The 24476-nt window shown below is 41.5% G+C and overlaps 1 protein-coding gene across 3 annotated transcripts in view; it reads right to left on the bottom strand.

Moving 5' to 3' along the window:
• Positions 1-24476, bottom strand: part of LOC124805010 — a 1149888-nt gene that overhangs the window by 269318 nt on the left and 856094 nt on the right. For all 3 annotated transcript variants that reach the window (XM_047265410.1, XM_047265412.1, XM_047265411.1), the window contains 2 exons: positions 19942-20029; positions 5278-5363 (listed from right to left, as the gene is read on the bottom strand). In XM_047265410.1, the coding sequence (XP_047121366.1) occupies positions 5278-5363; positions 19942-20029 (174 nt within the window). The remainder of the gene's footprint in view (positions 1-5277; positions 5364-19941; positions 20030-24476) is intronic.

Raw genomic sequence — 24476 nt, 5'->3', positions numbered from 1 at the left:
CTTCCATTTCATTCTGCATCTTCATGCCGTTGATCATTGGTGATTATTCCGCAATTAGGGCACTTTTACACCCCAAGGATAGAAGAGTGCCCTAGACCTCTCTCCGCTCCTCCGCCCTCTTTGACCAGGCCGTTGGCATATTGACGGTGTCTTCCTATGCCGGCAGTCTTCGGTATCCAATGCTGATGATTAATCAGAATTTAATCAGTGGCCGGTTTCGAATCCGCTAACACTAGCCTTGGCTACCATCCATAATCGATCTAGATATGGTTACATGTATTTATGTGTGTGTGTGTGTGTGTGTGTGTGTGTGTGTGTGTGTGTGTGTGTGTTGTTTGTATGCGTGTAAATTTCAGCCAAACTTAGTAAACATATATCTTTCCGTCAGGGGACAGTAGATGAAGGGTAAGAACCACTTTCCTGGCGAAGTGCTAGGGCGTGGGATCAGGAAATAAGGGTAGTCGGTGACGCGTATATCCCGAGATTTCATTCATGCAGTATCTGAGAATGAGAGCACGCAGCTACTTTCAACAAACTTTACACAATATTTCAAACATCCACGAAAGTTTATGTTCTTGACAACCTCTACAAAATGATGAAAGGAAAAATGTTTATCCCTTACTGCTTTTCCAATGTTCATGCAGCAGAAGTGTCGTGTGGCGCATGACACTGTAATTTATTACCTATTTACTACTAACTGTGTTCGCGACACATTTTACAGTGTATACACCAATATACCACTGAATGCAAGTGCAAAATTATATCATTGTGAGGCACATAGTTCAGCAGATATGACGTCATAAGTAAGGACACCAGTAAGAAACTGCCGTATCATGCATGACGTTTAAAGTTACAACGTATTTGCTACTAAGTCTATTTGCAATAAATTTCTCAGACAGTACCCACATGTGCCGCTGAACGTACCAATAATATTACATCACTGTAAGACACATGGTTCAGGAGATATAACGCCATAAACAGTTACATGTATCCATAACTACTACATCGTGCACAACTTTAAATTTATTACTTCGTAGATACTAATTGAATTCGCAACCCACTTTGTAGAGATTATCTACATATTCTACTGAACGTATTTATATATTTATATGAATGCACGACGCATAGGTCACGTGATATGACGTCATAGACGTTAAGTACAAAGTCATGCAGTGCGTGATAGGTGCGTGGACGCACAGCTATCCATACTCCTGAACCTGGACAACGCCCGGTTTCTTAGTTGGTATATCAATAATTATCGAAATAAAAAATAATCTCATTAAAATGGCTAAAATCCGTTGATAAATTTCGCAAATACACAACACCAAAAAGCAGAAAATAGTTACATAATAATTAATTTTTAATATTTTTCGTTTTAAAAACAAATCATATTTTACGAGACAGTGTCTCGGAGTCCCATGTAGATGTCTAGCCCCTATGCAGACGGTCCTGAAAATCTGTCCTTGAGAGTTTTGAAAAGATGTGATAATACTTGTAAATTTTATAATGACAAGCGTGGAGAACACCCAATAGATTATAGTTAGCAGGTGATCTATTTATGCATCGATTATGTATTATATGCACCCTACGTTTTTCGTTATAAATATTGCAAGTATTTCCATACCTATTGAAACAATGACAAGCCCAAAATATCAGAACTTTCTGTACGGGGTTAGGAATCTGTACAGAGCTAAGATAAATTATTTTAGTACTTTTGGTCCAACTTAAAAACGTATTATTTTAATTATTTGAAAAAATTTCTATTATAAAACGGTACGTTTAATGCCTGAAGCTTTTTGTCTAATAATCTGACAACCTTCAAAATTGGAACTGTAGTTCTTTAATATTTCCGTGAAGAAGTGTCTCCTAATCTAGAAGACCTCCCACTAAACGATAATAGCACCATAAGTCGGTATTGTGTTTCTTATTTACTTTTTCAGAGTTTACTCTGATGACCTATGAAGTTAAGTACTAATATCTTGCATTTGTATTGCCGATATAAGGATTTAAAAACTAACAGAAAGTAGAGGAATGTATTTCGAATAGCTTCTCATGCTGAGGGAATGGCAGTTGTTCAATTTCCTCTTGCAGGATGTTGACTTATCTGGCAGGACAAATGACTTCACGTCACGTCCGCAGCAGATATTTCTTTGCGCTCGGCACGACGCGAATGCAATTTCAAGGGTGTTTCAACCAGGATGTACAGTTTTAATTTTCTGTTCACCCTGGGGAAATTAAGCACACGTCTGTCTTACTTCGCTGCAGGCCGGTTTATTGCATACTAAAAAAGCGTGAGCTCGCAGCTGTCTGCGCGAATCACAGACATTCCGTAAGCACGGACGACGGATCTCCTTTATCTACACTTCTGCTTCGTGTGACATCCTACTGGCGGAGTTCCTACAGAAAGGAATATTCATGCTTCATACCAGTTCACTGGCAAAGGCAAAGCAATGAAAAGTGAGGCGTGTTTTACATGTGGTGTGTAAACTGCTATTCCTGCACAGTAGTGGAAAAGAAACCGTTCTCGCAGTACAAGTGAAATTTTTGTGCCATGCATGATATCAGTAAACTTTGTTAATGTTCTGTTACTTTCTGCTTGCAAAAGACGGAGGTAAGATTTAACAGTAGCTTATCAATGAAACAGAAGCAGTTTCCCAAGACTAAATTATTTACGCTTGGTTTTAGAAGTCAGCTTTGCTACATGTTAGTCGGCTTGAATTATTAGGTGATAAAATATGTCGACAGCAGAATTATTCAGCCCTTTCACAGTTAAAGTAGTTTAAATAAATATAAAAGGAAAGGAAGTTTTGCTTGTAATACTGTATTTTACGAGTTCGTTGTTACTTGTGAAGTGTATCAGAATGTTTAGCTCAAGTTTAGTGAGAGAGTGTGTGCAAAGTGAAACTGTAGCTAAGATAAGTTTGTCGCAGAACGATAATTTGAGAGATGATCGTGGATGTGCTACTCAGATTCATTTCCCTTGTACGCTATTGTTAAATGACATTCTCAACATCGTATTACGCTGGAACGTAACTGCACTTGGCATACCAGGTCTACAATGAACTAAATATGTTAAGTTATCGATTCGTGAGTCGAAGACATATTACGACATAAAAGCAGCTGAACTGACTCATGGAAGAGAGGACACATCGTGTTTTGTATTTCTTTTAATTTCTTTCAATCTGAGTTCTCATGAATCTGCCCAACGTAAAAATGATTTGAAGATTTACATTGCAGTTACTAGCTCTCTGCCACATATTATCTTATAAACTATTTATCGTAATTCCGTCATAGTTTCGTTTCAATAAGCCGGCGATCAGTTTCGAAGTACCAAGTTAATTTTCAGGCCACGCGTATTAAAGTTAAAATACAAACGCTGATAAGAACACAAAAAAACAAAATTTGGAAAACAAAATGCAGTTGTTAAGATATCAGTAGTTATTCGCTGAAGTGTAAGATACCTGCACTAATAGTGCTTGATCAGGGGACAATCATTTCATACACACACAGGTAATACAAATATTATACATAGTCACATGAAATGTCAGGCCAATTTCTTAATATATATGTATTCATGAAGTGCGGTTGAACTAGACTGGTTTTCCCGTAACCAAGCACTGTTAGTACAGATATTCTACAGTTTAGTGAACAGTAATGAAACCTGCAGAGCTGCATTTTGTATTCCAAATTTTATATTTACGTATGCTTATACATGTATGTATTTTAGGTTTAATAGGGTTGGCTTGAAAATGAACTCGGTAATTTGAAACTAGTCGCCAACTTAATAAAACGCAGCTGTGACGGAATTACAAACAGGAATTTGCTATACAGGTTTCTGGTCCTACCCTGACTTCATGTTGGAAAAACGCGCATATTACATTGTAGTTGCTGCTCTTTCTTTTGTTGCGCCGACTGAATATGTTGCTTTTTTACTTTTATTTATCGGTATTGCAAACTCTCCACAAAAAATACTCATTTGCTGAAATAACTGTGTTTGCTATTTATCCTGTTAAATACGTCTGTTTCGCTTTCTTTATCCGCGAGATGAATTTTACTCTTTCTTGTACATTAAATCGGATGTTATTTACATCCAGGAAGAAAAGGAACTATAGTAATATACCTCGCCCAGAAAGTAATGCACTGCACTTTTTTTTCTCAGGCAAAAAAAAAAAAAAAATGCTACGAATGTGAAACATTAGTTATGTATTATCTGAAGTCTCCTGATGACCACGCCAAGTTTACGTCACTTCCGACAGCTGCAGGACAGTTTCAAACTGGGGTCTGGAGGTGATGCACCTTACAAGAACGTACCGTCATTGAATTTCTCACTGCAGAGAAAGAAACAGTGGGGAATGTTCACAAACGCTTCTGCAAAGTCTATGGAGCATCTGCTGTCGACAGAAGTACAGGTAGTCGCTGGTCACGGAGGATGAGGTCATCAGAAGGCGGTTCGGCGGAGTTCCACCATTTGCAGCGGTCAGGGAGACCATCTGTGGCTGTCACAGCTGACATCTTGCAGCGAGCTGATTTTGCCATTCGCGAAGACATTAAAGGATGACATTCGTGGAAGACATTTTGAGGAGGGTGAGGAGGTGATTCTGGCAGTGAAGCACTGCCTGCGCCACCAGGACAAGGATTAGTACCGACAGGTTGTACACACCCTTGTTTCGCGCTTGAGGAAGGTCACAGAACGGGGTGGAGATTACGTGGAAAAATAGGGTGTATAGATAAAACACCATTTTTTCGTGTGCGTAATTCTCATTATGTTCAATAAGGAATTGTTGAAGTAAAAAAATGCGGTGGATTACTTTCTGGGCAACCCTCGTAAAACTGCACTGAATGTTTTTCGTCAGTTATAAGCACACTCCCTGCCACATTTGTTGATTTATGCAGCACTACTTGCGGCAGTCTTTACGGGCAGTTAATCGAGAGGCATTTGATCGCAGTGCCATTAGTTCTATTAAATTTCTCTTCTCTACCAATTTTGATTGTTTAAACAGAGAGATGTCTTTAACGGAAGATCGCCAAACGAGTCAGTACGTAAAATTTGGTGGCAGAATGTGTACAAGGCTGGCTCATTTGAAGTACCCTTCTGAAATTCCAGTAGTACCGTACTAACATTATTATGCAACGATAAATATAAAGATGAGTAATACTTTTTCAGCCTAAAACAGTTGAACTTACTCCATATCATGAAGCTCTCACAGGTATGAAATGCGTGATCCTCAGCTAATAGTTTCCACAATCGGCAGAGAATGAGAGAGATGTTAAACTAACCTTGAAGATGGCGGCGAGGAGCAGTATGCTGAGAGCGATCATGAAGAGCTGCGTGCCTATTATGGTCAGGTACGCGATCTGCACTCCTGAAACAGTGCCGTAGAAAAATGAACAAAGCTCGAAATCATCTGTAACGTTAGAGATATGAAGTTAAAGAAAGGGAAGAATTATAGCTACATTAGCAGTACGCATGTACAAAAGATCAGCTTTAGCTGGCGACTATTTTTGCTGCTCTTGTCCCATTGTAGGCTGCCGTCGTTTATGACACTGTGGAAAATGGTGTATCGATCTTAACCTAGAACAAATTAGATGGTTAAGAAGCGGCGCAGGAAAGAACTCTGGTAAAATCACTGCACTGTTTAACACTTCAAACTGCTATCTCAGTAGCGTCATTTCACACAGATGTGGACACACTCAGATGAAGGATGGGATGAACTTGCGGAACAACCGCCGTCGAGGTTCTCAAAATTCTCATCAGTACATCTACAGCCTTTGAATGACGTGGAAATCGTTAGTTTTGACGTAAATGTACGGACAACCAAATGATTACACTTTCAGGAAAACTGGGTGATTTCTTTAAGAGAAAGAGATTCACAAATTCAGAAAGTCAGTTGCACGTTGGTCCATCTCTAGTCCTCATGAAAGCAATTTATGGGGTCGGCGTCGATTGACAGAGTTCTTGTTTGGCCTCCTGACATACATCGTGCCAAATTCGGTCAAATTGGAGCGTTAAATCGACCAAATCCCGAGTGTGTGCAGGGCCCTGCCCAGAATTCCCAAAACGTTCTCAGCTGAGGACAGTCACGTTAGCATCCCACCACCGTCCAGAGCGTCTCCGGAGGTCATTGGTTCCAGGAATCTCATCGACAGGAGTAGAACTGTCTTCAGTGATGAGTTCAGCTTCGAATTGAGCCCCGATGATCAACGAAGATGTCTCTGGATACGCCATTAGCGAGCAGTGAGATACCAACCTGACTGTCACATGACATATGGCCCAACAATCAGGAGTACTTGTCGGGGGGGCGGGGCGGTGCTATTTCCTTTCATAGTGGTCCCTTTTGATTGTTACCCATGGCACTCTTACAGTACTCTATTACCTCTTTTTGCTGCCCTTCATGATAAGCCATCCTAAGCTTACATTTCGCCAAGATAATGCCCACCCACACACGGGGACAGTTCGCACTGCTTGTCTTCGTTCTTACGAAACCCTCTCTTGACCTGCAAAGTCACCGGAGGCCTCTCCAAGTGAAAAAATTTGGACCATTATGAGCAAGACCCTCCAACCAGTTCGGAATTTCTGCGATATAAAGTACCAGTTACATAAAATTTGGCGCGATGTTCCTCAAGACGACATTCGATAACTCTATCAATAAATTCCAAGCAGAATAACTGCTTGCATAGGAGCCAGGGATGGACTAAGGCGTTGACCCTTGTACAATTTGTGGAGCTCCTTCTTTTGATTCAATTTTTCTGAAAGTGTAATCATTTGTTTATTTTTACATGTAAGTCACATCTAGAGATTTCCTTCCCATTCGGATAATCCCTTCGTGATGTATCTATTTTTATCTTAGAGCCTGTATGAACAATACATTGTAACTTTATTTCAGAGAATTAAGAACTAACAAAAAGACTTACAGGTAATTCAAGCGCGACAATGGAAGAGCATACACAATAACATGTTCACGTTATATGACTAACCCTACTTTGTTACTTCTGTCTTCCTAAAAGAAGCATCTTATATACCAGTGTAATGTAAAACACATAAAATTTTTCCGATACATTAGTATTTAATGTCTACGATGTAGCAGATGCATTTCGAAAAACCGCTTATTTCAAAATAATTAATGTTATAAACTACAGCTTTCCACTTTACTGTGGGTATGACGTAATGTAGCAGTCCGAAAGCGCTAGGTTCGTTTTCTCCAAAGCGGTAAACATAGTCCTTCCTAAGAACAACTCTTTCGGGAAATATTTTCTACTGTTTCCTCAGCAGTTTCCTTACCATCACTTTCCCGTATAATCTTGTATTCTATATCTGCCATAGTTTATCCTTAATTGCTTCATGAGTATTTTTATTTGCACAATAAAGCTCCACTTTAGTCTGTAAAAGTCAAGGCTACTACTCCGTTTTAGGTTATGAGAAGCGGCATTATATTTCTCATAATTGTCACAAGATGGTTAATTTACTTAATTCATGACTATGTTACCTGTACTTGACATTTATCTGTTACCAATACCAATTGTATACCAGTTAAATACGTTCTTCCGATATATGAACATTAATATTACAATATCTACATTTTACAAATATTTTTTCGATACTTTTTTAAACCGTTTCCCTTTTTTCATCTTTATGTTCGCGTTTTCACATAAACTGTCCTCTAAGTTTGATTTTAATTCATAACTGTACATCTCACTGTTCCCCATTTTCATTATCATATTCATGTACCTTATTTTGGTAGTAAATAATCTGTCAGTACTTCCAGTAGCTTAATTTATTTTGTTTTTGGTATTTACCCTCCTATCGAGATCCATCAACATATATTTATATTCGTCATATCAGAGTTTTTTTGTCTAATTCCTTTTTTTATTTCAGTCTTACAATCTTTGTTAGATTCTGTCAGGTAATCAGTTCAATCATTAGTGGTTTTACTAGTTTCTTCCATAACTTTTTACTTTCACTACTTTGTTCCATTCACCTACACAATTCCTTAATAGTTTGTTCCGTTTCACTGTTATCTTGTTCAGTGTGCCTAGGGAGACCTTTTGACATTTGCATTATTGCACGTAGCATTTCCCTTAGATCAAATCATTGGGGACTCTCAACGCTAAATTCATCTTCACTACCTGGCAAATGAATATCACTCAATCTGTCATTTACATCCAGTTGCCCATGCGCTTCTGTAATACTGCTATAATGTGCATACTGAGATGGAATCAAAACATCAAAGTTATTGTTTACTTCATCATTAATATCGTACTAAACTTTTACAATATTTCCTCGAGTGGCCCCTCATCATTCATGCTCTCATTGTTGACATTCATTTACCAATATTTCATTTATTAAGAAATCATAAAATACATATGTTACGAATCCTAAATTACAAGATAAATTCTCACAAAATCGCAATGAAAATCATTTTCTTTCATCAATATGCACATTTCACAATACTGTGCGGTGTTTCTGATGGTAGTATCGTATGGTACTCAGAAATATACACATTATTTGATGTATTTAAATTTTTAAATTTACTTAAGCACGGGATTTCTCGGTCTTGAAAATTAAGAGAACACAAAATGATGATTGTCAACTTTATACATAAATAATTTAGACCGCGACAAGCGACAGTATCGCTGTTTACAAAAATTCATTTGACTGTACATTCCAAAAAATAAAAGATAACTAGATATACATGGACTCCTTTCTAAGGCCACTCCTAACTCAGGTGCTTTAATTCTTGGCTATAAATGGTACATTACATGCCGCAAACCGAGAAGTGGCGCGTTAGGGGCATTGGTGTTCGGAGCCTCTCCAGCAGTAACTGTATTGGTTCCCAGATATCACCAGAGACAATGCTTGTGTCGATACTGTAAGATTCTGTACTACGATAAAATGAAAACTTTCTAAAAGTAGCTATAGCCACTTCAATTATTTTTAATGATATGAAACAAGATTATCACAGTGAGAATAATTTACAGAAAGATATTTATATTACCACTTCCTGCTATGTGTTAAGTTGTGTTGTAGCTTTTAACTGTATTAAAACAAGGTAAAGCCACTGTTCCGTGAAAAAATTACAAGAACTAAACGTAAAAGAATACAAAAAATGTAGTAAAATTTCTCGAAACATTAAGAAAAATAAAAAGAATCAACCAGTATTATGTGGACATCACAATTTTCATTCATACTAAATAAATAGTTCAAGACATTGTAACGAGGACGTTTGCAGATTGTAGCAGTGAAAGTGTAATTTCGGCTTCCTGAGCTTATTTTGGTCTGCATCCGGTATCTGAGTTTTTATAACCTATGATGATGGCTTTAGCATTAGAAGGCAAAACTGGAGTCAAGAAACACGCCTTCGACCACAGACTAATGAACATAAAACAAAAGTCACCAATGACACAACTACCAGCCCTGAAAGTCTGCATTTTTTGGGCGTTGCTTCCTATAACACTTTCTTGAAGGAGCTCTTGCTCGAAATTTATGCTGGACAGCTTGTTCTAAGTTCATATGCTTCCAAAACTGAATTTGCGTGACTTGCTATACTTTTTGTTAAAGTGAAAATACCGTTAGTGTACATAAATTATGTGTTTTGCACTTATGCTTCCTTTAACAATAGTAAAGTCTCCTCCATGTTTGGCTTTGTAGAAAGTTCCGAATGAAGATTTCATTCTGAGCGACATCCGATCAAAAATCGAAGGACATCATTGTTACAGTTGTAGCCTGTGAAACCACTGAAGAAGAGGTGCTATGTAGCTACTGAGCCAGATACACGGGGGGGTTCGGAAATTCTCGTTGAAAGCCCTTACGATTTGTAGAGAGGAGTGAGTGGACAATATTTTGATTAGTTTCCTTACTAAAACCATCTGAAAACATGTTGGTAACGCGACCACTTTCACAAGTAATTGGCCATGCGTGACACAGTAGATTATTTGTTTCACAGTTCCACTCATTAGTGGACAGAGAAATCGCTCATGTGCTCGTTGATGGTTTCTCTTCCACGTGACGCAGTACGGGCTTTTTCAAATCGGGTGCGCGGTGTCTCCCTGGAGCACCATAGTCACATCTGCTGACGGTGAAGGTACCCATTCTCGAAACCGTTGCGTTGTGGTGGCGAAAATAGTATGCGATGTAGTCGGACTTTGTGGAGAACGATCTTAGTAACGGCGACAAGCAGCTCTTCCAGTATCGTGAGCTTCGGCATTCAGAAGGATCATGCCGATGTATTCTCCAAACGTGCACACGCTCATATACATGCGAATGAGGCTCGAATCAGGTCAGAGAGGTAAGACAGACATAAGATGGCATTAGACGATACGACGTGACCTCCCACCACCCCTTTCCCCACCATGACTAGCTTGTTGTATACCTACCTGGCAAGCTTGTTTTCAAACGGCTGTAGCACGGTAACGGTACATTTCCGGACATGGGCTCCTTTCCAGATCTTTAAGTACTCACTCCCCTTTACAGGTCATAGAAGTTTGTAAAGGGAATTTTCGAAAACCCCGTATAATCGAAGATACAACCATTCAAAGATTTTGACAGTTTATCTGGGTATTTCAAGTCCTGCCCTTTTTTACAGGGGGAAAATTTTTACTATTTGCACACAGATGTCGAATATTTAAAAATCAGCGGTAGTGGGTTTTAAATGTAAGGAATTGGTAATGCTAATACGGTATCTTGACCTGCACATAAATTCTTTATTTACTGGATTTCGAAGCATAGCGTTTGTGGTTCAACACTTCTTTTTTCACTTGGTCTCATCTTAAAGGAATTTTGCGGCTCTCCGGGTGAGTCCTTAGCGGTAGGAGAATGTCTCCAATACTCAACCCATATGCCGGAATCATATACTGACCTTTCGCTATTTATATTTTCAACATTTCGGAGCCCTGTCAGCAACTGTATAAATATTAATTTTATTATTAAATATCATCTGCCTCAGTTGCACAGATTACCTATATTTACCTAGGTTTCAGTCGGGATAACCCAACCTTCTTCAGAATAAAAGTAACTACCGTTTGTCCATAGTGGACATCGTCAAACTAAAATTACAAATCCATAAACGTATCTAAAACTGCATCGGCCCCACTTCGCGACGGCGATGCGGCTGCCACGAGTGCTGTACTGGAATTGACCGTAGCGTCATGAGGCCCGCCTAGGCGGACACAATACCTTGTGCCTGTGCATAAACTGTTTGAAGAGTACTTCTTGGGACAAGACGCGAACCTAACTCCTGAACTTGAATTTACTAGTAAAGTGAAATAGAAGGAAGGTACAGCTGAGGAAAAGGGCGTATATGTTATCCTGTGCAGAACGTACTTAGATTGACTGTCTTAACATCTATGAAGTATTCGTTGGTCATGATATGAGGAAGACATCACGTGCTTACAACGTGTGGCCTGTCTAGGAAACTTTTGTACTTAAGCATGAAGTGTAATCACCTTAAAGAACTTAGAAGTGGGAAGGATAATATAAAGCCAACATCGTCATTATTATGACTAGGTCTAAAAGAAATTTTTTTTAGATGTAAATGTTAAGCATTTGCTTTGCTATGGCTACAACGCATGAACATCCTATTGACTTAGCACACAAGTAGTCATGAATGAACTTATGAACAAGTCTACATCTAGTCTGTAACATCCGGCAATGCTGGACATATAATATAGATGGTCATTATTCAAGATTAGTATATTTGACCTGAAATGCTGAAAATAAACTAATGCACGTGCCCGATTGACCTTCATGACGAAGTTATGGTTATGAGTTGTTGACCGGAGCGCCAAACGACGCCCGACGCCTCGCTTGGTGTAAGGAGCGTAAACTCTGGACGATTGAACAGTGGATAAACATTGTGTAGGGTGACGATTCATCGTAGAAAATGTGGTGATCCGATGCCAGGGTGTGGGTATGGCGAATTCCCAGTGAATGGCTCAGAGCCATTTGAACCATTTGCTGGATCGTGTGGCCGACCACCAAGCAAAAAGCACACATCAACTTGCGCGAAAAGGACACTTCGAAGGTTACATTGTGGAGGGCACTGGTGGAATACGTATTACACCTCTATCATAAAGAAGTAAGTACTGGGACCAACAGATTTTCAGTTCCACGTTCACTTTTGTCGATGGATTATCTACCGCAGTATTATAATGCTGGATTTTGTTTAGTTCGTATTGTTAATAGATGAAGCTTCGTTACCTGTGATGGTGTTTCAAATAGTGTCCACAACCATGTCTCGAGTGAGGACAATCCCCACGCCACCCATATCGGTGGCCACCAGCATCTATTTTGTATCAACATATAGGTGGGCATTGGACAATGTCCCCTAACAGAACCTCACTTGGTGCCTCCCTGTTTGACTGGTCCACGTTGCTGGTGTGCCTGTGAGATGTGCTGTCATAGTTCTGAGAGGCTGCACCCATTGTTGTAAGCTAAAGGATGTGGTTTCAACCCGACGTTGCACTAGCCCACTTCGATGTTAATGTTCGCGAGCATATGAACAAAACGTTCCTCCACCATTGGAGTGAGAGGGGAGGTTCTGTCCCATGGCCAGCGCGAACGCCGGATCTCACTCCTCTGCGCTTTTTCCTCTGGGGTTACGTCAAGGCGTTGTCCTATGAAACTCCCGTAGACTCTGACGCATGAAGATAAGCTCGCCAGGTTCCAAGCTGCCTGACTCAAAGTACAACAGACACCACGGACCTTTGAGAGAGTGCCGCAGAATTGCGGGCGCCGTTGTCATACATGCATTGAGACAGGCCGTCGTCACTTTGAAATATCACAATGAGCTACGCTGTTGTTATGCAGTGTACGCTGTGTATGTCCACAATACAATAAATATGCATTTCCGATCATCGGTTCCCTATCTCAATATAATGGATTGTGGACCCGGTGTCACCTGTTTTAATTTCACCCAAAGGACTTACATCATCTTATATTGGTCTTAGAAGTGCCTCGACAGCATTTGTGAGACTATGCGTGGCGTAAAGCCGATCGATACGACTATCTCGGTGACTTGTAAAATACACTAAAGGAAAAAAAATGCAACACAAAAAATCACTAACACAGATTAATGAAATTTCGGGAATACATTTGTCTAGGCAACATATGTAAGTGATTAACGTTAAATCTCAGATTAATGTTAGCGCGAGATAGGCTATTGCTCAAACTTTTTGCAGGGGCCTGCCAAATCTCTGGAGCCGATCCTGGCCGGAATCTAAATACCTAGGAACAACTTGCACCGGGGATGCATCTTACTACACAGATATCAATGATGGACTGAGCCGCCTAGCCGAGAACCACCTACTTAAGAGATACTTGAAACTGTAGATATACATGACTTGAATAAAAAGCTATCTTTGTACAGAAGTATGACATGTAGTATCGCACATAAAAATTATAAATGATCTTCATATTTAGACGCTCAAAAACTGCTAAGCGCTTTCCTATAGTAATCTTTATTGTTACTTCTAGATATCATTGGTCCGATACAGCGACCATTTCCAAAACTTTTGCAGGCTTCGGACGGCATAATTTCTATGCCGTGAAACTTTGTTGAATCATGTTTCCAGACAAAAATTGTTATTGCTTATTTGTTCCTCCAGGAAAAACCAGCAATTCTTCGAAACTAAATATTTTTCTTGTATACCGTCATGTATATTTTGCGTAACCTACCCACGTTGTAGTTAGAAGTACTTGCGGAGTGGTATACCAGACTATTTCTTTCATAATTTAGTAATCTGCAGAAAGCGAAACATTTGGAAGTACTTCACAAAAGATACTATGAACCTCTATCATTGCCTCATTTGATTCGGTTCCTATTTTTCGACTGTCTTGCCGTTCCAGTCATACCTATATTTTTAATACTGTTTTAATACACATAGTATAGTGTAGTAGGTGTTCTGTAAAAGCAATTTTGGTATCTCAGACAAGATTTAACGTTGTAGGCTAATAGATTCTACGAAGATTAAAATTTGCTTCGCTTACTCATTTTCAGTGACACGTGTTTGTTGGTGGTGTGACTGGACAATATATCACCTCCACTAATTCCCATTAACGAACATGTTCCAGTCAATTACAAGCACTAGCGTAGTATGTTTGCATAATTATACCACACACAAATCTAAATATTTTCGTATTCCTGTTTTATGCAACATGTACAAACAGTGGTTGGACAAGACAATATGACACCCCTTGTGTCAATACACACATCCGGGGTGTGTTTCCTGACTTGACGGACTGACATTGTCTTTTCCTTCCTTCAGTACTGTAAGTATTATAAGAGGTAGTGCGTCTGTGTTTGCTTTGACGGTGTATTAACCTACCATGATATAAGGCCTAACACAATTACAAGTAAAGTAAATCACCGTTTTTCGCTTTGATTGTGTATTCGTGAAAGGCAGGAGCACGTATAGCTGCTGTATTCGATGTGACTCATTGTTTTGGGGAAAACTTCCTCAGTGAACACGACAGCAAAACAAAAACTATACACTGAAATAGGCATAGGCAACCATTAAAGAGTACGCTGTTTCTAACAAGAAGACTGATTCCAGCAAGACAATACTGGGTTTAACATGCATTTAGGGAAAGCAGTGCAACCGGGAGCAGGGTGACAGGAATTACATAGACAAAAAAACCTTCGTAGTGGACGTACTACTGTGAATACGCTGAAAGCAAAGAAGAGCATTCAGCACAGCAGGGCCGGCTAAACGCTGCACAGAGTGCAGACGTGCGGAAGTGCTGCACATGTGCGCTCGTGTGCGACAGCGCGCGATAGCGACATCCGTTATTAGACATGTTTGCTAAATGAACGGCGGCGGCTCCACTTCCCTTTGGTACAAGCAAGAGCGCAACATATCCAGTCTCATTTACCTCTGGAGACTGTAACCTTAACAGAGTACTGAGAAATGGCAAGTACTATGAAAAAGCAAAGGACGGGAGATCTATGCTCTCAGTCGTTTAAAAATGACTGGGAACTGCAATTCTTTTTTGTAGCCGTTGGTGAAAACTCACAGTGTTTGCTGTGCCGCCGAATAATAGGGGTCCAGCATAAGTTTTCAATTGAAAGACATTACAATACATATCACAAACACGAGTGTAGTGTACTAAACAGTGAAGAACGGCAAGCAAAATTAAACGTCCTTCAGAAAATGGATGAGACACACCAACTCGATTTCACTGTACGTCAAAGTGACTGATACTTCTTGAACTCTTAGTTTTTTGTGTTACATTTACGTTTGTTTTATTGTACGCTGTACAACGTACTGTTTTCCATTTTCCAGAATGAGAACCACACTAAATCTTCACAGCGAGGAAATTTTAAAATCGCATTAAGATTTGCACAATCTGGGAAACCCTTTTCCGAAGGGGAGTTTGTGAAAGGGTGTCTGATTGATGCTGCAGAACTTGGGTGTCCCACGAACGTTAGCAGGTTTCAAGAAATCAGTGTATCCAAACAAACAGTGACAAGACGTATCAGCCCTATGGCCGGCGATCTGCGCAGGCAGCTAATAAATAAGGCTAAATACTTTGTTGCTTTCTCTGTTGTGCTCGATGAAGCAACAGATCTTACAGATACAGCCCAGGTTGTGACATACATACGAGGTGTCGATAACGCACTTTGTGTAACAGAGGAGCGACATGTGTGCGTAGAAACATGCACTACATGTACGCTGACGGCTGCGGCGTGCACGCTGTGACCCGGAAGTTGCACATGTGCAGGAGCACCGCACGCATGCAGAATTTCTGGCCGGCCCTGCAGTATAGAGACGAGAGCGAACTTCGAGTACGACTAATGCAAACATGGAATAGTATCTGCTATGCCTAATTCTACTTTATTAGAAGCCTTAATATTCCAAAGAAGTCAGAAGCTGACAGGTGTGAATACGAGTATTACTGAACCACCTGTTCAATAAGTCACGGTTGCAGTATAGTGATATGAGTTAATTGAAGAAGAATGAAAAGACTTATAAGAGCCAACAACTGGGAAGATGCGTTGGGTTGCGGAGAAATGTAGAAACACGCGAGACAGTAACGGCTTATCTTACAGCTTATAAGATGAGACAGAATTGAAGAAAGCAAACCTATGTTTACAGGGTCGGTATATTAAGCGAAAGCGTTTAGCTTTACTGAGCGAAATGCGCGCTTTGAAATGCTGAAGGTAGCAGGGAGCGAAAGTTTGTTTGCAAAATGGTTCAAATGGCTCTGAGCACCATGGGACTTAACATCTGAGGTCATCAGTCCCCTAGAACTTAGAACTACTTAAAGCTAACTAACCTAAGGACATCACACACATCCATGCCCGAGGCAGGATTCGAACCTGCGACTGTAGCGATCGCGCGGATTTGTTTGCAACTTCTATAGAAATCAGTTAGCAGTTATAAGGATCAAATGACAAGAGAGCATCAGATGAGAAAGTTCGAGATAGAACAATTATCTATCCCTGATGTTTTTCGATCTGTGCATTGTGGATGCAGTAAAAGAGAGCTTCGAGATATTTGGAAAGGGTATTAAAGTGAAGAGAAAAGAATAAGGAAAACTGAGCTTTTCGGTGAGACTGCTGTTCTGTGAGAGGTGGCAAGTGATTTGTATGATAAGTTGAACGGAACTGATAGTGTCTTTAAAAGGGGTTGTAAGACGGTTATCATGAATAGTAAAATAAGGGTAATGTAGTGCAGTCAACCAGGCAATGCTGAGGATATTACGTTACGACGTCCGACACTAATAATTGGCCGTAGCCTAAGTGGCGAAGATATTGATTGAGGAGTGGTAATAAGAAGGAATGTATTTCAGAAAAAGAAAACTTTGTCAGCTTCTAACGAAAACTTAAACGTCACAGGTCTTTTTCTGAAGGTATTTATCTGGTGTGCATTCATGTACGGAAGTGGAAAGTGGACAATAAACAATTCAGACGAGAAAACGATAGAAGGTTGAGAAATGGAGTGTTGCAGAAGAAAGCTTAACATTATTAAGGTGATAACCAGCTACGTTTGACGTTAGCGTGCAGTAACTCACAGACCGCAGGTGGCAGCACTGAAAGCGGTTGGTATATAATGCGTGTCGGGAGGATGGAGAAAACAGTGCAGTCGTTCTCGTAAAGCGGAAACGGAGTTATTTATCCAAGTACAAAAGGGCATTATCATCGGTTTTAGGGACAAGGGTGGGAGCATTTCCGAAACGGCTAGGTTTTCAAGCCGTTCTTGTGCCTTGTGGCACGTGGTCCCGAGCATGACAAAATGGCACTATCAAAAACCATCCCTCAGATGATTGCGGTCCAACAACCGCCATACACGACAGTGGCGAACGACGACTGCAGAGACGTTTACGGGCGAGTATACGTGAAACTGTTGGCTACCGACCGCCCAGATGTACTAACGGGCTACCAACAGCGTCTTCTCCACGTACGTTCAGAGAACGTTGTTGCATATTGGCCTCTGCAGCAAGTAGCACGTCCTTGCATCCTTACTGATCGCTTTTCATCAGCTACGAAGGCTGGAATTTGCATGCTAGTATCACAACTGGACTGAATGGGGACAGTAGGCCGATTCAGATGAATCACGTTTTATGCTCTGTCAGACGGATGGCAGATGACGTGTACGGCGTGAAACTTCTGAAAACAAAAGGTCCAGGGTGAAGGAGGGAACTTTGTGTTGTGGGGAATATTTTCGTGGCATTCACTGCATAAACCCGACATGAAGGAAGGCACAATGGATCAACACAAGTATGCATCCGTCCTTGTGAACCTCATCTACCCATAAACACATTTTTTTTCCTCGGCACGATGGCATCTACTAGCAGAACAATGCAACATGTCACACAGCTCGCATGGTACGTGCGTGGTTCGAAGAGCACCACCTTATATTTATTGTACTCCCAAGCGAGCATCTGTGGGACCATCTTGATCGGGCAGTTCGCGCCGTGGATTCTCAACCTAGCGCAGCTGACCGTGGCACTTGAGTTGTCATGGCTTCACATCCCTGGTGGTATCTTCCAGGAAACTGACTCTCCTCCGTCACGTCTCACAGTGATATGCGCTAAAAAAGGTGGTTATCCAGGATTTTGAGTGGTGGTTACATTAATGTGACTGGACAGTGTATGAGTACATCTGACAGCTGATGATGAGTAACTGAATTGCACTGTGGAGGAAATACAATTATGGCACCTCTTAACTAAAAGGACGACAAAGTTGATAGGACACCTCATGAGGCATCAAGAAATTGGTAATCCAGTAATAAAGGAAAAGGTGTGGTGAAGGGCGGTCAGATCTGTTAGAAGCGTTGACTCTAGTAAAGAGGGTCAGACGGGTGTAGATGTCAGTGGTAATGCTGAGGAGAAGAGGCGTTTGCAGGATAGAGTAACGTGGTGACCTGTATTGAACCAACCATCAGACTGAAGCCTATGACATCAACCCGCTATAGCGAAAGCTGGCGTGTGCAGTCAAGGCTGCGGACTTTGTACAAAGAAACGTGGATGATGTTGTGTAATGACTGGGAAGTTTCGTGGTGGTGTTCTGTGGGTCCTACCATTACACGAGGACGAAAGGTATTTCCGCTATAGTCAAAATATTCTTCGCGAAAGGAATCAGCACCTCTGTTGATTTTTAAATTTCAGTCACAATTCCACATCGGAACAGTTTTCCACGTGTAGTAGCGACAGAGAGAAGAAGGGTTGCTGACGAAACTACGTAAATCTGAAGATGATCGAGGGAGCTCGAAACTACTCATACTGTATGCAATTTGTAACCGAATATGAAGAATAAATTATATAAATTTGATTTGAAAAAATAACTGGTTTAGTCTATGGAACTGTGTTATGGAATCAGCTCCATCCTGTGGCACAAATATTACTCTCAGCACAGAAATTTTTATTGAACATGAGAACATCTGCTGGAAATACCTAAGTCGTTTTTTAGTTTGGGTGAAACAACACGTCATCCGTGTACTCCAAAAACACTAAATTTTTAAGGTGTCTGGGTCATTGTAATCTGTAATGCAGAGCTAGACGTCGCAAAAGTGCACCACTATACCTCAACGCCGGCCGGTGTGGCCGAGCGGTTCTAGGCGCTCCAGTCTGGAACCGCGCGACCGCCACGGTCGCAGGTTCGAATCCTGCCTAGCGCATGGATGTGTATGATGTCCTTAGGTTGGTTAGGTTTAAGTAGTTCTACGTCCTAGGGGACTGATGACCACAGAAGTTAAGTCCCATAGTGCTCAGAGCCATTTGAACCATTTTTATACCTCAACGAAATCGGAAAGTTCATTTACTTCAAATGATTCAAATGGCTCTGAGTCATGTGGGACTTAACATCTGAGGTCATCGGTCCCCTAGAGCTTAGAACTACTTAAACCTAACTAACCTAAGGACATCACACACATCCTTGCCCGAGGCATGATTCGAACCTACGACCTTAGTGGTAGCGCAGTTCCAGACTGAAGCGCCAAGAACCGCTCGGCCACAGCAGCCGGCAGTTCATTATTTACTACAAATGGTACAGCATGTCATTAGACATAATGCTGCAGTTACGTGCACCTCTGCCAAAGGCAATTTATTTTGTTCCAGATGCCAAAGCTCATTAGACGCCACATTAATTAGTTCTACCCTATACGCAGCAAAAGTTGTTGGTTAGATTGCATCGCTTTCTCCTTGCCTTCGCCAGGTACCGATATTCCTCTTAGTTTTATCCCTTAACCTGGAGGGCACCGAGGGCCACGGTAGTATTTTAGACTCATTTCATCTAAATTCCAATGACTTGCAAGGGGAATCCAATTTAAATTGTACGAGAATATCTGACTGTACCGCTAAATTTGGTATGGAATGAAATATGACAATCCACATCCAAGTACAGAGATATCACATGTTGTGAACTTATTTTATCAAGGTCAGTAGACATGCAGAAAAACTAATGGGTAACATATGCCGAACAATAATGCAATATTAAGGAATCTCACCGTAGTAGACGTCCTGAAGAGCGGCGTGTCGGTTGGCGTTCGCTCCGATCCTCCAGCTATAGAGCAGCACCACCAGGATGGAGATGTTCTGCAAAAGCAGTGGCGTTTTCAGAATATGTCTAAAACCAGCTACGCGGTTATGATTATTCATCCTACCAGAAACACTTTGTAGACATTATTTCATAGTTTAATAAAATGTAATAAAAGACCACAAGTTGAAACAAGATACTGTTTTAGCCCAGAAACGAGCCGCAATCTCTCCACCGCGCTGATGTACCCTCTTCCCAGAAACACGGCACAGAGTTTGTTAGCACATACCGATACAACCCCACAGGTGTTGCGAAGTCGACAACGGAATTGCAAGTTTGCGTGAGACGCTGAGAGCAATCGCACGGGATCTGGCAGATCCAATGGTCCACACCTGCTGAGCCATGCCTCCAGTAGCTGTAGATTGTGAGCGCCCTGTGCTGCCGCTCCACACACTTGCAGTTTCAGCCTCATCGCTAGGAAACCATCACCTCTTCTTAGTACATGAAACTCATCCTAACTGTCACTGTACAAGCTAGATTCGAATCCTTGCTGTATTATTTGTTATGGAAATTAGTATACCTGGAGAAATATAAGTTAAGTAAATCCCCTGTTTACAATGTTAACTTGTTGGGTAATCATTTCTTCTTCTGTATTGTTTTCATACGACAACAATTGCTGCACCATTCTGTAGCCCATCTCTGCTCACCATTGCGTACGAAGCCATACACGACATAGGTGGTGAGAAATATTCATAGCTATGAATGGCAGTCAATTCTAGTTGCTTTCTCCCTGTTATGTCGTCTTCTTAGTCGTTTCTTTCGGTTACTTGTCTTTTTGTCCCCTGTGTTTGACTTGCTTCTGCTCTTTATGTTTCAGATTTCGTGGTTACTGCTTTTGCACCCCTCATTTGCTTTCTTTGTCCTTAACTGTCTTATTTTATGCATTGCTTAATTAATCATGGCTACGGCGCCGCAATCACCTCCTGCGCTGCCTGCAGTTGGCCTGTCTCAGTTCGTTCAGTTTCAGAGTCAACAAATGGCGCAATTGCTTCAAGTGATGAATCGCTTCATAACGGCGGAGATGACTTCATACAAGATGCCGGACCCAACGGCAGTGCCACCACCTAAGTATGCGCCCCCATTTCGTGAGTTTGTCGAGGCGGAGGAAGACTGAACGGAGTACCTCGCACAATTCAGTACATACGTCGCAGTGCAGCACATACAACGCGTTGACGAACATTCTCATTTCTTAGACAAAGGGGCCTCGCAGTCAGCTTGTAGGCAGCGGCCTGGCCGGCCACTGCCAGAACGCTCGCCTAAACACTTGTCAAGTCCCAAACAAGGTGTGCAGTCCTCTCCTCGCTGTAATACGGCACATGATCACCGATGTTGCCTCTCGCGTAAAGTGACTTGCTTTTTTTGGAGCATAGGGGCACATATGCAGTCTGTGTGCTTACAGAAGCGTAATGCACCCACTTATGCCACTCCTCCAGGCAAAGCGAAATAACAAACCGTGTACAGTGTGTTTCCAAAACGGCACAGCGTCATTAGTGCAAACGAACACTGTAACAGCCGTTCAGGAAAGGCTCCCAACTCATCTGCAATACTGTGTAAACATAACAAACATTTCGCGTGTCTTACTAATGCTGGATCGTTTGCAACTTGTCATTGGAGCTTCAGACTTTCCTCAACCGTAGCATTTACGGACTGCTTGGCCAACCTAAGTTGTGCACATCACATCACATGCTGACGGCATGTAACTGCCAAGACATTCCTGTCTTACGCAGTTGTAGCCTTCATGCAGCTTTCCGAAATTTGATGAAGATAGTGAAATTTACAGTGCTTTACTCCCGAGACATTGCTAATATTTTTGGCTTTGATTTGTTTAGGTTAAACATTCAGGACAACGTACTTTCTGCTTCTTACTTTGATCCTCGGGGATCCATGTGCAGAATTTCAGCATTTGTTTTCTGCGGCTATAGGCAAAGTCAGTAATTTTGTTGCCCTTGTCATTCAGTCTGGAGCTGCGCTGCTGCTACGGTCGCAAGTTCGAATCCTGCCTCGGGCATGGATGTGTGTGATGTCCTTAGGTTAGTTAGGTTTAAGTAGTAAGTCCCACAGTGCTCAGAGCCATTTGAACCATCTGCCCTTGTCGCAAAAAAGGACAATGCACAGCCACATTTTGTTACAGCTCGATCTGTTCTTAGGCTCTTAAGAGTGCAGGTGGCTCGGGAATTCACTGCTTTGCAAGATAGCAGCCTCGAAGCACTCGTTACTGCCAGCCAGTGGGTGTACTATCTTATTATTCTAAAGAAGCCGTCCGGCAGAATCCGGCTGTGGGCCTATTTCAAGACAACTGTTATCCCTTCCAGCATCTGGAAGATCTGTTGGATCTGGGTCTCTTCAAATTTTTAGATTCCCATTTCGCAGAGCTTCTACACCCACTGTATTTCAGCACATTCTGGAGCAGCTGACTGCAAAATTTACTTTTTGCTCAAATAATTTAGATCACATTGTCGTCTCAGGTAACACTCCGGAAGACCGCGTGAGCAATCTTCGCTCTCTGTTTCAAGTGCTGTCTGCAGCTGGTCTCAAATGTAAGAGAGAAAAATGTGTGTTTGCTTTTTCAGACTGAACTTGGTTACTTAGGATACGTCATTAATAAGCAGTGTGTTCACCCATGGCAGTTACATTTGCTTGTTATCCGTGACCTTCCACCCCTACGTAGTGAGCGGGAATTTCAGTCTATGTTAGGGAAGTTCACGTATTACGTCCGATATACGCGGTGATTATAATTAAACTTTCAGAACTCTGTAGAAATAACACCACTGGTCAGAATGGTGTCAAATTGCATCGGAATATTATCAGAGAAGGGGAAAAACGTAATGCATAAGAGAAAAATTGATCAATATATGGCGCTGTATGGTTCAGAAGACGTAAGTGAAAATACCTGTCATTCGCGCAACCCATTGCAGTTGGTATAAACACGCCGCGTACACAGATTTTCCTCCTTTCGCGTCTGTGACGGTCGCATGACTGTCTCAATGCAGGATACCGTTCTGCTTGTAAAGCTGTATTACAAGAATGGTGACTGTGCACACGTCGCTCTGTCGAAGTCCCGGACACTGAAGGGTTTGAAAAAAGGCGTTGGCCCGATGACTGCCATGGGTCTGGAGATAATGACTCGGAAATTGGAAAGTACGTTTTCCTTTGGTGTGCAACCTGGTAGAGGGAGGAAACGAATTGATTCGACGTCAGTGGATGCAGTGGCCACAGAAATGCGGGAGGAGACGAGTGGTGGTGTCCAAACGTGTAGTGCACGGAGATTCGCCCGAACATTGGACATATCCGTGAGCACAGTGTATAAACTCCTACGAAACATACTTCTTTGCTACTCATTCAAAATTACCCACTTGCACGAGTTACTTCCTGTGGATCTGCCAACAAGAGAGACCTTTGCTTTAGAATTTCTTGCTCGCGTGGAAGTGGACAATGATTGGCCGTGGAAGATTTTGTGGACAGATGAAGCCAACTTCCATCTGACAGGATATGTCAATACACAGAATTGTCGAATATGGGCAACGGAAAATTCAGACGCAAATTAACCATTACAGCTTCATCCGGAAAAGGTCACTGTGTAGTGCGGGTTTACGGCATCGTTTATCATAGGGCTATATTTTTTGGAAGAGACATGTGCTTCCGGTCCTGTTACTTGTACCGTCACTGGTAAGCGGTATGAGTGTCCTTTGCGCAAGCACGACATTCCAGCTCTTCAACGACATGGATGTGTGGATGGGATCATTTTTATGCAAAATGGCGCATCTCCGCACATTGCAAATCGAGTTAAGCTGCTGCTGATGCGCCAATTTGAAAATGCTAGAATTATCAGCTGCCATTTCCCTACACCATGACCGTCCCGTTCTCCTGATCTTAATCCGTGTAACTTCTGGCTGTGAAGCTGCCTGAAAGCTGTGTTGAGTGCTCGATTGCAAACTTAGCTGCATTGAAGTCACGCATTGTGCAATACATTCTGAAAGTGACGCCGGAAACACTTCAGTCGGTTGTAGAACATGCTGTTTTTCGATTTCAACTTGTTGCAGAAAACGATGGACAGCATACTGAACATGTTTTGCGCAAGTTACACGGAAATTAATAATCCTATTTGATTTTTATTGATGCTTTTTATGTGGTTTTTGGCCTCAGGGCAATTAAAAACCGAATTTTCCCATCCAATTTTATATGACCTTGCCATGGTGGAAGCGCTTACGTAACTAACAGTATCAAACCTGTACGCCCATGCGCATTGAGTATTACAGTTGGTTTAACGTCAAATGTACACCACAGGAATTTTTGTGTGATTCAAATGGTTCAAATAGCTCTGAGCGTCATGGGATATAACATCTGAGGTCATCAGTCCCCTAGAACTTATACCTACTTAAACCTAACTAAGCTAAGGACATCAAACACATCCATGCCCGAGGCAAGATTCGAACCTGCCAACGTAGC

The sequence above is a fragment of the Schistocerca piceifrons genome, chromosome 7 (genome assembly GCF_021461385.2).
Source record: "Schistocerca piceifrons isolate TAMUIC-IGC-003096 chromosome 7, iqSchPice1.1, whole genome shotgun sequence".
NCBI lineage: Eukaryota > Metazoa > Arthropoda > Insecta > Orthoptera > Acrididae > Schistocerca > Schistocerca piceifrons.
Note: the sequence above shows the minus strand (reverse complement) of the source record. Positions and strands in the feature narration are given on the sequence as shown.